Source organism: Carassius auratus, chromosome 5 (assembly GCF_003368295.1).
Source record: "Carassius auratus strain Wakin chromosome 5, ASM336829v1, whole genome shotgun sequence".
NCBI lineage: Eukaryota > Metazoa > Chordata > Actinopteri > Cypriniformes > Cyprinidae > Carassius > Carassius auratus.
This window is the reverse complement of record NC_039247.1, coordinates 22,329,588-22,344,115: the sequence shown is the minus strand read 5'-3', so window position 1 is coordinate 22,344,115 and position 14,528 is coordinate 22,329,588. Positions and strand designations below refer to the sequence as shown.

The 14,528-nt window shown below is 37.1% G+C and overlaps 1 protein-coding gene across 5 annotated transcripts in view; it reads left to right on the top strand.

The window, feature by feature from the left end:
• LOC113081387 (cytospin-B-like) overlaps positions 1-14,528 on the top strand; it is a 108,645-nt gene that overhangs the window by 59,187 nt on the left and 34,930 nt on the right. For all 5 annotated transcript variants that reach the window (XM_026253495.1, XM_026253501.1, XM_026253500.1 and 2 more), the window contains 5 exons: positions 1,276-2,663; positions 5,696-5,903; positions 6,503-6,576; positions 6,927-7,102; positions 13,744-13,928. In XM_026253495.1, the coding sequence (XP_026109280.1) occupies positions 1,276-2,663; positions 5,696-5,903; positions 6,503-6,576; positions 6,927-7,102; positions 13,744-13,928 (2,031 nt within the window). The remainder of the gene's footprint in view (positions 1-1,275; positions 2,664-5,695; positions 5,904-6,502; positions 6,577-6,926; positions 7,103-13,743; positions 13,929-14,528) is intronic.

Sequence of the window (14,528 nt, the reverse complement as noted above, 5' to 3'; positions counted from 1 at the left end):
GTGAGTGCTGCTTGCACATACAGAACTTGCCTCCACATTGCTGGGGTATTTTTAGTTGCCAGGGCATTACTTTGAGTGGTTGTTAGGTGATGACTGAATAAGTAAAAAAAAAGCACCAGTTCTCTATAATTTGTCAGTCCCTAGACATTTATTAAATGAAGCACATTTTTAGGTTACCTGAGAAAACATTTAGAGTGTTGTGTTAATGGTGCTGTTCCTTCCCAAGAAATTCTAAAACAAAAATGCAGAACAGTTAAATTCTTTAATAGGCTTATAATACAATATAATATAACATCATATAATATTTGAAAAAAAGATCTAAACTGAGACAAGCATATAAACTGAGATCTAATACATAGTTTCAAGAAATGTGAACACAAATTATTTTATAAACAACAATAAATAAGTATTCCATAAATAAAATTTAGTACCATAAAATCCCCTAAAAATACAAAATATTAAAAAACATTATCGAACTGTATTAGCAAGAGTGCATTTGCTTTCTATACATCTCTGTTGTACAGTACATTAAAGACATTGTATTTAAAGCCACTTTATATTTGTAGTTTTATCTCTCTCTACTCTCTCAGCGCCCCCTGTGTTGACTTTGCTTTGGCCTGAGAAACAGTGGTCTCTTTGAAAACACTGTCCATCTGAAATAATCTCTGTATTAAGGCGAGGCATCAGCTTTAAAAAGCCCCAGTCAAATATATTTTTTCTGTCGGTATTGGCTGATTATTCCAAAACCCACAAAATCCTTTCACCAGCCTCCCCTCCCAAAGAATAATTAACCTCCATTTTGCAAACAACATAAAGAGGCGATATAAATCACCCATTTTGATGCCACTAAGATGTTGTTGTTGTAAGGCAGTGCCTGGTGGCCGTTTAAAAGTGACAAGACAAAACACATTTTGTCCTGTTTACACTTTAAATGAATGAACTCTCAAACAGATATGCCAGGCCTTGTACAATGGAATGAGAAAAATGTTGACATTGTCACACATCTCTGGTCTGGTGGACTGGAGTTAGTTAACTAAAACAATGCTGTTGCTTTAGTGGTTTTTAGCATATTGCTATTTAATTCTTATACCCTTAGTCATAAGAAAACATCATTCATTTCTATCACATCATTTATTGGGCTAAAACAATAAATATAGTAGCCCAAAGGAATGCTTTTGGTTTGGTCGTATTTATCGTGCAAATAATTCTGTACAGCATATATTTAGACTGAGACTTCCAGCACTAACAGAACATTATTATTTCCTCTCTACCCAGGTGTCCAGTCAACCAAAAAGTCAGGGATCCCAGCTCCTCGTGAGATCCCACAAAGCATCTCCAGAGAGCGTGTCTCATTGCGTGACCAACAGAAAAGCACTACAGCCAAAAAGATGGTCACCAGTGCCAGCACCTCCAGTCTGTCCACGCTGACCAAGCATTCACGTGGCTCTGTCAAGACCAAAGCAGAAACTGTTGCTTTTGACAAAAACCTACTGGAGAGTCAGGTGAGGGAGCTTCTGACTGAGGCCAAAACCAAAGAGTTCGAGATTAGTAAGTTACGGATGGAGCTCCAGCGGCATAAAGGGAAGGATTCACCATCAGAGGTTGGGACACCAGAGGGGAATTCAGAGATAGAAAATACACCGGCACAGTCTGGAGACATCCAGGTGCTTGTAGGGGAACTGAGGGAGAAGAACGGACGTTTCCAGCGTGAGTTGGCCACTTTGCGGGAAGAAAATCAGGCTTTGAAGCAGAAGCTTATTACACTGGAGAATTCCACAACACTGGTTACCAGTTCTAGCAAGCATTCAGTTAATGGGGTTGACCCCAAAGGCTCACCTATACACTCCTCAGAATCCTCTGAGTTTGAGAAGATTCCCTCACTCTCCGACTCAGTCAGTAGCAGCATTAAGAGTGTTGTGCCCAGTGGTACAGTGAAAGAGCTCTCAGTGGCATCCCTGACAGACCGCATCCAGAAGATGGAAGAGAGTCACCACAGTACAGCCGAAGAGCTTCAGGCCACTCTTCAGGAGCTGGCCGACCAGCAACAGGTTGTCCAGGAGCTAACAGCTGAGAATGAGCGTCTGGTGGAAGAGAAGGGCCTTTTACAAACTTCCTTACAGCAGCAAAGAGAGCGTGTAGAACTTTTGGCGCAACAGAATGAGTCCCTTCTCCAGAGGGTCAGAGAACAAGCTCAGTGTAATGAAGCTGAGGCTTCACGTGCCTCTCGGATTGCAGAGCTTGAACAGCGCTTGGCTGAGCAAGTGGAGAGCTCCCACTTTGAAAGAGAGAAGCTAGTAGACATCCAGCAGCAGCTGACAGGGAGTCTTAGAGCTTTGGAAATGGAGAATCAGGAGGCACAAATTGCTGTGAAGAGCTTAAAAGAAGAAGTAGAGCTTCTTCAAGGGCATCTGGAGGATGAGAAGGTTGCTAAAGATGAGGCGGAGAGGAAAACTGAGGAACAGCGGCTAGCCACAGAGGCTCTGAGAGCGGAGAGTGCTAGTCTGAAAGCACAAGTGGAGGTGGAGCGGCAGAAGATAGCTGAACTCAAGGCAGTGCAGAGCGCCAGTGACAACACAGAGTTGCAAAGTCTGCTCAAAGCAGCGCATGAAGATAGAGACAGACTGGAGCTGAGCTGCATGGAGCTACGACAAGAGCTACAGCAGGTACGGAGTAAAACGGAGTGTGCTCCAGGATGAGCCGAACAAGCTATAGAACCACACTGGTAGTTTTTAATATAAAGATGCAGCTATCGGCCCATACCAATAATCTTAGAGTGGCTTAAATACTGGTCAATTATTTGTCTATCACTAGCTTTTAATTTGGTAATGTTGTAAGGATATTGTTTGAAGTCCACAGATGCAAGGGAGGTCAGTTCCTCTCCTATAGGGCCATCTTCCTGCCTGGAAGCTTCTAGTGATCCTGAAGACTTTGGCTTCATCCGAAATCAGCCCCTAAAACCTCATTCACTATTACCTACATTACTCGACTAATATAGTCTGCTGAATGAGTGAAAGGAAACAGGTCAGCAAATTCTGACTCCAGTGAGAATTGATGCACCAGAAGTGCCATCTGGATGCCATTTGGCAAGACCCTCACAGTGCACGGGGTATTCTCTGATGGCTAGTTGTTAAGCGTACATCAGTTGTAAGCTCGTTATTGAGTTGCATTATGGCATTCATTGAGTGTACTTGATCATGTCCACTCTGGTTTTGAACTCCACTATTAATGGTTGTCCTTTGAAATAGTAAACTGTTTACTATATGCTTATACTTTAGGATAACTTCAAGAATACTAGGCGAGCTCTGCAGCTTCTACCAGACTTTTACCAAACAGTCAAAGCTGCATTACGTCATGAAAGACCGTGAGGGTTTGCAGTGCCATTTTGGACAGGGCCTCTATAGCTACAGATGCACACAATCTTTTTTTTCTTAAACTAGGAATGCAAACAGTTTTATATCATTTTAAATGTACTTTATAAACCTTAGGTTCATAATGTGTTGAAAATAGTCTTGGTATTGGAAATGGAAGAACTCTCTGGCCCATCTGGCTTTAATTATGACCATCATCACCTCAGATGTTTTTAGTGCCAATTCAGACGTGACTCATATTTGTCATACTTTGTTAGCTTCTTGAGAATGTCCTATTTTTGCGATGATAGATGTTTGGAGGTCAGTCTTGGAATACGCAGAAATCTTTATAGACCTTAGTCCTTCAAGACATTGTATTATGTACCCTTTGGGAACATTTATGTGGTACAATATTAAAAGGACAACTTGGGTAAACAACTTTGTTGCCTAATACCCTCTCCGGGTTCTACAAAGCTCTGTCCGCTCACTATTTCTCTCTTAATGTCAAAAAATGACTGCATGTAACCTATTAAAATGCAATCACATATACTGAAGTTGCATTACATCCAATCACAAAGCATATTTTAAGTTTCCATGTTCTGCCTAGATCACCAGAAAATTAGAGAGGAACCTACAGTACATAAATAACGAAACTAAAGGCAAACTTTTAAAGCTGCCTAGTTTGCACTTGTAAATGTTTAGAGGCGTACCTCATCCTTTAAAATACAATTATACACAGAAAGGACCATTATAAACCCACGAGAACATGAACATCACTGGCACCTCATGGTTGTCACATGAACCCAGTGCACCTCCAAAAGCAAAATGAACTTTAATACTCTCTCTGACTTAACTGCTTTGTGTGAGCCAAGTCTTTTGGCTTCAGCATACACCCTCAGTCCAGATGTCATCCAGGAAGATGCCATACTCATATAAGCGCACACTCAGTGAGCATGGCTCCGAAGAAAGAAGTGTTTGTGACTCAGCCGCTGTACTGTTCTGTATAGAGTAGGCTGCTCCAGCTGTCAAGTTAATTATGACCTGGCCTATACTGCAACAAGAGTGATCTAATTCTTAATTAGTAGCTTATGCAAAACTGGAGAAATACCTGTTGTCAGATTTAATATTCATTTTAGAGATTTCAGATGTTAAGTTTAGTTTATTACTTTTAAATTAGTAGAGATGTGCAAAACCACTTTTTTTTTTTTTTTAAATCAACTAGACTGTGACTATTCGTTCTTGAAGGAGCCCTCTAGTAATGAATTTCTTTTAAAAACAATGTTTTGTTGATTGCAGGGGTGTATAAAATTAATGATTCTTATGGATGTTTCATTGTACAAAGCATCATTGTGACATTTTTGGAGAGGGTTTTAGAACACTGTCAGTCAGCACAGATCTGGGATTGGTGCTTTAGAGCATATTAACACTGTAAACCTTATTAGAATAAGAAGTTATTAAAATAAGACTAATTAAAACATCAATCTCAACATTAACACATTATCTTAAATGCTACAGCTAAATACACTAGCAGGATTGGGGTCTGTAAAATGATTTAAGGTTTTTGAAAGAACTCTTATTCTTACTAATCCTGCATTTTTAAATGACATATACAATAAAAGCAGTGACATTGTGAATTTAAAATAGCTGTTCTATTTTTTCCTCTGATGGCAAAGCTGAATTCTCAGCCAGTCTTCAGTGTCACATGATCCTTCAGAAATCAATCTAATATGCTGATTTGATGCTCAAGAAACATTTCTCATTAACTCAATTAATATGACTTGATGCATTTTTTCAGGATTCTTTGATTAATATAAATTTAAAAAGAACAGCTTTTATTTGAAATTAGAAATATATTGTTTTATATTAATTATTTTCTATATATATATATATATATATATATATATATATATATATATATATATATATATATATATATATATATATATTATTGACTTCTAACCCAGATAAACCAACCAATCATCCTGTTTTAATTTAATTTATGTGTTCTTATAGATCTTACTATGACATGAAAATGCCTACAAATCTAGTGGGTATTTGGTCAAATACAATAGAAAATGTGTATTGTGTTGGTCTGGGATGGGCAGTAATGATGTGAACCCTTAGCTCTGATGATCTTGTTTTTATCAAATCAGTATCAAATGATGTAAAAAAAAAAATTGGTTTGTTATTAGGTTTTGCCAATAACCTAATTGTTAGTCAAAGGCTGTGGATTGCAGTCAGTGTGCAGAACTGGCCAGTTAGAGCTGCAGTGGAAGGGCCTTATTAAATAAGAGATGCCCCCTGAATAGCTGCACTACTGTGTTTTAAATGTGTGTCTGTGTGTACAGGTGGAGGCAGACAGGCAGCAGCTGCTGGAGAGGGTGGAGAAACAGGAACAGGATCATAAAGCCAGCATGCTCACTTTAGATGAGAAGAACAGAGATGCTGAGAACCAGATCAAGGACCTGAAAGAGACCATCTTTGAGTTGGAGGACCAGGTGGAGCAGCAACGTGCAGTTAGATTGCACACCAACCAGACCATCCTGGACCTGGAGAGTATGACTATTATCTGTCTCTGGTTCTCAGTACACCACATTGCCAAACACTCATGCCCCATGCTGTGAATGTTTAACTGCTCACACTCAACCAATACTAAATATACTGCATCATCTGGCAGATTCTGGCCTTCATGCACACACATCGGCTGGAGTCTGCTGTAGTTAGTGAAACACATTGATTGGTTCTGGCAGCCTGGATGGATTGAGATACGGAGTTGTTCAGCACTTAGATCCTCCAGCTTAAATATCTGCCAAACTGCATCATGCAGGATTCATAGTGAGCTTGTCTGTGTTCCTCTCTTTTGCTCTCTAAGCAGGGGGAGGATATTTCATGGTGCAGATGATAGTTTTATTGCAGCTCAGCCTGTGTCTGTCTATCTGCAGTGAAACAGCACTTTTTAATGACCTTTATTTATATTAACCAAACAGAATGTATATTTCAGAACTCTTTATGGCTTTTAGTCCTAGGGTCATAGTTTACCCCTATTTAGTTGATAAAAAAAACAATATTTCATTACATTAACAATCTTACTGATGCAAAACTTTTGAATTGGTAGTGTAAATATAATTTTGTGCAATTTTGTCCTTATTTTTCAGATCAAATCAAAAGGCTGGAAGAAAACAAGGCTGAGCTGGAGAAGCAGATTAAAGCCATGAATAAACAGATGAAGGTGGAATTGTTTATCTGTTTTTCTTCTTGTACTTTCTTTTTTTTGTAATGAACTACAGCATAACCCTTGCATGTTTGACAGTGGATGTCAGTTTGTATAATTCAGGAAGAATATCTTCCATCTGTGCAGAACAGGGCTGTGTGTATGAGACCAGAACGGTCTTCATTAGAGCACGCTTTGAGCTGCAGATGCAAGCTGGACTGCAGTCTACCATGTCAGTGGCCATCAGTCACAGAGCCTGAAAATGACGTTTACATAACCAGCCCCATGATCTCACAAGAAGGCCAAAACACTTCCGCTCCACTTGACTTTAACTGCATGTGTGTTTATGTTTGTGTGCGGACTTTCAGGATGAGACGGAGGAGTGGCGCCGTTTCCAGGCTGACCTCCAGACAGCAGTAGTGGTGGCCAATGACATAAAGGTGGAAGCTCAGCAGGAGCTGCGCACGCTGCACAGACGTCTGCAGGAGGAGCAGGAGCACAGCGCAAGACTGGCTTCAGAGTTGGAGCAGATCCAGGGCGCCAGGTACACAATCACTTATGAACTCAACACTGGCCTCTCCTCTGCTATCCATCTGGGCTCTCAACTCTAACAACCCACATCTCTATTCAAATCTCAATCTCTGACAGCCGCTGTCTGGGTTCACTGGTATAGTTCACTGCATCCCACAATATCATGATCAGATGAAGAGTGGGAATTTGACCTTTTAAGTGTCTGAAATTAATGTCTGACATTTTAAAGGATGTGGTAAACTTTACCAATGAACACTCAAATCACTAGTCATGCAAAATTACCCTCACTCCTCTGCTTTTACACACCATCTTGCATTAGTTTTTGTTTTTTGGGGTATAGTAGCTGCAAACTGAGATAATGCCGCAAAAAAAAAAAACCTACCTGCTGTGTTCAAAACCAAAGGCAGGTGCTTTGCTGCTTAGTCGGTAGATGTTCCTTTTTACTTCTGAGGAAAAGTCCCTTAAAAGACATGAAGAAGATCAAAGACAAGCTCAAGTGAACTTCAGATTTCATCAAATAATTGCTTGGTTATTTCTTGCAAGAAATTGAATCATAAGTTAAAAAAGTTGGACATTTATAAATGTTCAGGGTTATATTAACCCTTTCGAGTCGATTAACGCATATATGCGTTTTGAGTCATTTTCACCTGATAACCCTGAAAAGAACTTAAATTACACTCTCAGTTTTAATCGTACAGATAAGAGCAATACATCTATCGAATCTGTAAAGGGTCTAGTTTTTTTTGGATACAGACATAATAACAAAAAACCTTTGTGCACTTATAAAATAAAGATAACAAACAAGGTGCGCTGTCTACAGTCTTTATCTCCGCTGATCGTCATGTACAAACATTTCATTAAAATGAAGTGTAACTCCGTGAATACTCAACGAAGAGACATGAGAGAGATATCTATAGAAAGCCTGGAATGTCTACTTTTAAACTAAATAAGTGCTGCCGAAAACAAATATTCTGAGATAAAGTAATCCATATGAAAACAACGCAATGTCTGTTTTTCATATCTCCGCTCATTATATCTAATGTGACCACGCCCCCGCGCTTAACGCGCTATTCAGATTCAAACTGAAGCGCGCGGCTTGAATACGCACACACAGAAGAAAAAGCAGCGAGACTATTCTTCAAGTTTTTATTTTATTTTACTGTTTGCTTCGCGATGAGAGGAATAAGACATAATTCACCCCAAAAAGATGTGATGTGGTTGAGGATTTGAGAAATGGATTTCCTCAGAAAAAAGAATGAAGCACTTTATTCAGCAGAGATCATAAACATGAGTAAGTCTCTTTTTATTTATTTGTACTAGTTTTCACATAACGTGTAAACATTTTACTAGTTAGACTTTTTCCAAATACTTTTTCCAAACTATAATTCCTGACTAAATGTATAATCAAGTGAAACATTATGAAGTTTCAATAACAATATACAATACTATACCATTCAAAAGCTTGATGTAAATAATATAAATGTGACAAATAGAGATAACTCTAACAACTGTAAAAACAATGCAGTTCTTTCGATTTATTCCCCCTAAAAAAAAACTGAAAAATATTATCAGCTCTTTTCAACATTAATAATAATAATAATAATGATAATAAATGGGGTTTATTTGGTAGAAAATAAGATTGTTAAAAGGATTTCTGAAGGATTGTGTGACTAGAGAAAGGATGCCAAAAAATTTGCCCTCAGAGTGGCACAGTTGAATGAGAGGCTCATTATGCAGCTCATTATGCAGGCCTTTGTCTTCTCAGGTGTAAATCACAATGATATTCATGATAGTTGACGCCTACTCGCATATGACTTTTACCAACAAAAAGTGTTTTAGAAAATTTAACTCAATATATTGTTTTCTGTGAGTGAGTAAACAAGATGATTTTCACATCATTCAGAAAGAAAAATTCTAGGCTACAAGCTCCAGTTCTCAACTTTTCCGGCAACCAATTTTATGTATGTGTTTTATTCCCTTATTCAAGTGATTTAACATTTTTAGTTTTTCACTAACCATGCATAACATTTTTTTTCTCAAAAATACAATCATGTACATGCATGCATTTCACATATTATTATAGCCCAGTTTGTGCTGATTACAGTGATATTAGACTTTACCCATTTAGATATTTATAAGAAACTGAAAAAAGCACAAATGTCAGGGCATGACAAAACTTCTCAAGGCCCCCAAAATACCCTTAGACTCCAGAGGGTTAATATTATTTGTATTCTGTTGTAGTATTTATTCATATTTTGAATTTGCTTGTGTTTCATATATTCTGTTTTCATTCCAAGTTTTATACATTTTTTATGTGCTTTTGTCATTAAAAAATTATGTATGAAATATTAAATATATAGCACAGTAATGGTCCTTTCTGTGTATAATTGTATTTTAAAGAATGAGGTATGCCTCTAAACATTTACAGTTTATTTCAGTAATTTTTGTACTTCAACTTTTTTTTTTTCAGTTAAAAAAAACTTTAATTTCCTACTTTATTTTATTGAAACTATTAAAGTCAATGAAACCTATTTGAATAGTTTTAGTTAACAATAACAACACTGTAAATGGTAGTTTGTTGGTTCAACTGCTCAATTAAACCATATTTTTATGTGGGAAGTCATAGGCACTGAATAATAATTTTTCATGTTTCTTATACAGACACGGACTCCCACTGCCTTATTTTTAACCCAAATATACCCGTCATATCTTTTATATTTTAAAACGCTCATGTACAGAATAACTGAGCTTGAACTGAATGAAATAATTAACTATTTTGTGCAAATTGAGACATTTCATCCACCAAGAACAACATCTGATCCACTGAACAAACTGTTTGAGGAAAATGAATGTCCCGAGCAACATCTTTACCCGTGTCCAATAGTCTGTACTCTTTGGTATTGGGCTGGCATTAATGCATTGGTCTTCATGTCTGTTTTATGTGTTAGTTACGTAGAATATATAGCATCTGTCTGCAGAACACTAGCATCAGCATTTTCTCCCATTATCATTTGCGCTTCATTATAGAAGTCTAATAAGATAATGAGCCTGAGTGCATGTGTTGATTACCCGATTACTTATGTTAAGATGGGCTTAATAAAACACAGAGCTTTTATAAGCAGTGCGTTCATTGGAGTGGCTACTGTAGATCTTTAAAAACTCTTCCCCTCCGTTCAAACGGACAGCCAGTGTGCATCGATCTCCCCCTTCCCTCAGATGCTCTCTAAAGGATTTCCCTCTGACCCAGGTGAGTGCACTGCTAGCACCAGCCCAGCACTCATACAGAATGCTAGTATGAATGCTTATGGATGGTCAGTGATTTAATCAGTGAGGATGTTCAAGAGCTTGTGTCCTCAAGAGCCTGTTTTTTTTTCTTGCCTTAACTACCCACCCACTGCTTTGAACAATACTACTATCTGATTGGCTGTGCTCAAATGGAGCTGGGGCTGCTTTGCTTGCAAACTGTCTTTTCTTCCTTACATCCTTGCCCTTGAAAATGTTGTATGTGGCGACATCTGCTGTTTGCTATGATTTTTGCGCACAGGTTGGGAAACGAACATCTAAGGTTGCTGGAAACATTTGAAGGCTTTCTTCCTTAAAATCTGCAAATGAAAAACATCAGATGTTTTATTGATTTCCAGAGAGATGCATGAAGGTTGAGCATTTGCTGCCATGATGAAAACATTTGTTTTATAAATGCCGCTCGAGTTACTGGTGATGCCGCTCATCTCAATGAGTCATTCTGAAGCTTTCATCCTAATAAATTCAATTTAGCAAGTATCTTTCATATATCTTCATTCCAAATCTTCATTTAAACCTTAAATGTACCTTTGTTTTCTCTGTTTCTTTCAGGATCAACACTGGACCTGCATTTGAGGCCTCCAAGACAGCAGTTGAGGGCCGATAGATGGGTTAAAACTGATGACTGGTTTACAGTATTCTAACACAGAGTTATCTGTGTGTCAGTATTAATCTTGAAGAGAAAGTGGAAACTAATTCAGAATTTTTGCTTAAAAAAAAAAAAAAAACGAATACATATGCTGTTTCCACAGCTGCTCAGAGGAGAAATTTGTATTTGTTCTAAAGCAAACAGCACCTGCACTTTTTGACGTGTGTTTGATCATGTGATCCCGCTTTAGGCTTGTGTTGTTACAACTTTAAGCAGGGCCAACTTAAATGTTGGGGGTAGTTGGAAGAAAAAGTGAACAAATTGTGTAAGGATGTATCTGTAACTTTAATTTAATATATACATATAGATATCTCTGACTGGGCACTGTCTTTTTAAAGTACTAAAATATCTTTGTATTGTGCTGCCTTAGGAATGAAGCCAAAATTTATGGACCTTTAATACTTTACCAGCACTTTTTGATTTTGTTTTAATGGTTTGTAATTCGACAGCAGCCAAAGAGCTGTTTCTGCCTAAAATAATCCTAACTTGAACTAGACTGAGGCAAATGTAATTAACCAGGGTAAACCGTTCAATTGCCTCTATTCCAGGTCATTTCTTTCATATTTTCTGTGTTTACACATTAGGAACAGCAGATACATCTAGCTGAGTTACATGAAAACATTTGGGAATTTTCATGTGCCATTTTCCGAATTATGAAATTTTGGTTTCTAAATGCTGTGTGCAAGTCCAACACTAGATGGCAGACAAACAATTTCTATCAACACTCCAACATATCAAGCTAGTTATAGTCTTCAAACACACAGATTCTTCTAGTCACAAACAGAGTTTTCATTTGATTTACTCAAGCACTAACCAATGAATTTATATTGGATTACATTTGGTGTAGGGTTAAGGTGGTTGTATCGTCCCTGTGTCGTTTAGTGATAAGAAATCAGTCAAGCTTTTGAGAAACGTGCTTTACCTCACAATCAAAGTAAACAACTTAGCTATGCTATCCTCGTGCATGAAGCTTTCCGCTCCACTCCACATCCCTGTTTGCACTGTGTAATCATCCGTGGCCAATTCCACTTTGAAAATTTCTCAATGAATGTGAATATCACATGATATTACGGATGCGAATGAGACATGACTCTGAAGTATGAAGTGTACAAAATCATCTACGATCTTTTTAAAGACTTGGAAGCCAGGTTCTCGACTGCCGTTTTGTCAAATCTCAGGTTGTATATCTCACAGGAACATATTCATCTATATGCAGTTTATCAGAAATTATATTACATGCTGTATTAACAGTTCAGGACATGACTTTGCAAAAATATGATTGCATGATCATTAGTTTCCCACCTTCTCTGCCTTTAAGTGATGCAGTAACTGTTACGTTTCAGTGAATGTGCAAATGTAACATATGTTCTGTTTTCATGTGACTGCAATGACAGTGAGGTCAATAAATCATATTATTCCTGCATCATGTTATGTCTCTTGTGTTTTTAAGGCTGCTTCTCATTTTACACTTTCGCATGTTTGTATACATCCATCTACTGTAAAGAGATGATACAGATCGTTTGGGGTTTATCCTGAACACAGGCGTCACTAGACCTGTATTTTAAGAGTTCTTGCTAATATTTAGCAATTTTGTATCATGCATGCATACTGTATGCTTATTGAACCTTTTTTGTACAAGAGGAAATGTCTGCCTCAGAATGTGTTCAAACACAGCACATAGTGTGATTTATGGACATTTAGCTCTTCTATACCAGTAGTATGTTGTCTATTGAGTTTTGTTTTGTTTTTTTTTAACATGAAAAATGTTATCTTTATGATCTTGTACTAAAAATTATTTAATTCATTCATTAATTGAGTTCTTTTAAACATTTTTGTGGACATTAAATGTGATTTTGTTTTTTAACAATTAGCCTTCATTTTGTCTTTCATTCATTGATTATACTTGTTAAATCCCACACAACCTGTCAAAAGACATGCCTTGTCATGTTTCTTCCCAAAATCAAAAGACAGAAATAAGAAATTATATAGTGGCATTAACTGAACATTTTTACTCCCATTTTGCAGTGCCATAATGCAAAAAAATCCATCCTCATTACTACAATGTGGAAAAAACTATTTACAAATTATTTGTCCTGCTTTTAGTTTGTGGCATTGTGTTCTACTGCAGTATTTTTATAAAATATTGCATTTTAATAAAGACATTATATTGCAGCATTTTTATAAAATAAAAAACTATTTTTTTTTTTCTCTGTTAGAATGCTACACATGCCACAATCACACATAATCATAAGAATTTTTGAGGAGGAAATGTGCTTAACTGTGAGAAAAAAAGAAAAAATGAAGTCCTAAAAAATTTGTATTTATATTTATTTATAGTTTTATTTTAACACAAATTTAATTGATCTTTTTTCTCTTTTGATTATTGGGATGAGATGTGACCCAAACATGATTTTGTGAGGATAACTAGTTCATTAGTACTGAATGCCATATTGTTATGATTTGATATTACAATAATAAAATAATTATTTAATAGTATTTCATTAATAAGCATGTATTATATCAATCTACTTCTTTGTATTTATGTAAAATCATAAAAATACAACACCAATCTTATAATTATGTCTGTATTTTATGTCTATCTATTTATTTAGATTTATTTCTAACTGTAAAGCATGTAATAGTTTATCCATCACACTCACACCCCTGTGGCCTCTCTATATCTGTATGTGTTCTGTGATCGATAGGTCATGGACCGAAGACGTTAGTCTCTCTGACACAGATGGCAGTCCTCACTGGAGCCGAATGACCGTTTCCCAGAATGCAACTGGTGGTTACCTAACCAATGGCAATGGGAGCGGAAGCAGCATGTCCTCAGAACCAGGAGCCATGGTCAAATCTCTCATCAAATCTTTTGACACAGCTGTGCCGAGTGAGGACATGACCTTTCTTGCAGCTTTTCTGCTCAGTTTTCCCTCAAGCTTTTACTCTTGTTCTCTTCCTTATAACATTCATTTTAAGATCTGAGACATTAAAGAGTAAAATGTCTCGGATCATTAAATGACTGCTGACAAAATATTTAGGCAGTGATTAAATCTTTAGATCATGGTCCGTCCTATCATGGTGAAACGGATGCTAACAGAAGTGGTACTTTAATCTGAGCTAATGATGTAATTCTCTCCAAACATCTCCTGTCTGCCATCACAATCTATCAGTAACATAGCAGCAGGAAAGTCTGGCTTTCATTACAGCAGCCAGACCTCTCAAATCATTCCCGCCTGTCTCTATGTTGGACAGATACTTCTGTAAGTTACGGCTGCTGATACAGCAGGACTTCTGCTCATTAATCACAAAAAAATGTCATGTTAGATAGGAGAGGTAGTTTAATGTTCTTAGAGTAATAAGACAAAGAATCCCATTATTAATAACCTTTAGTAAAGCTGGTCATTTATATAAAATGTTCTGCAGAATACCATAACTCTAATGTGGCACTATCAGACAGCCATTCTAGCATCATCAAAATATACCGTAA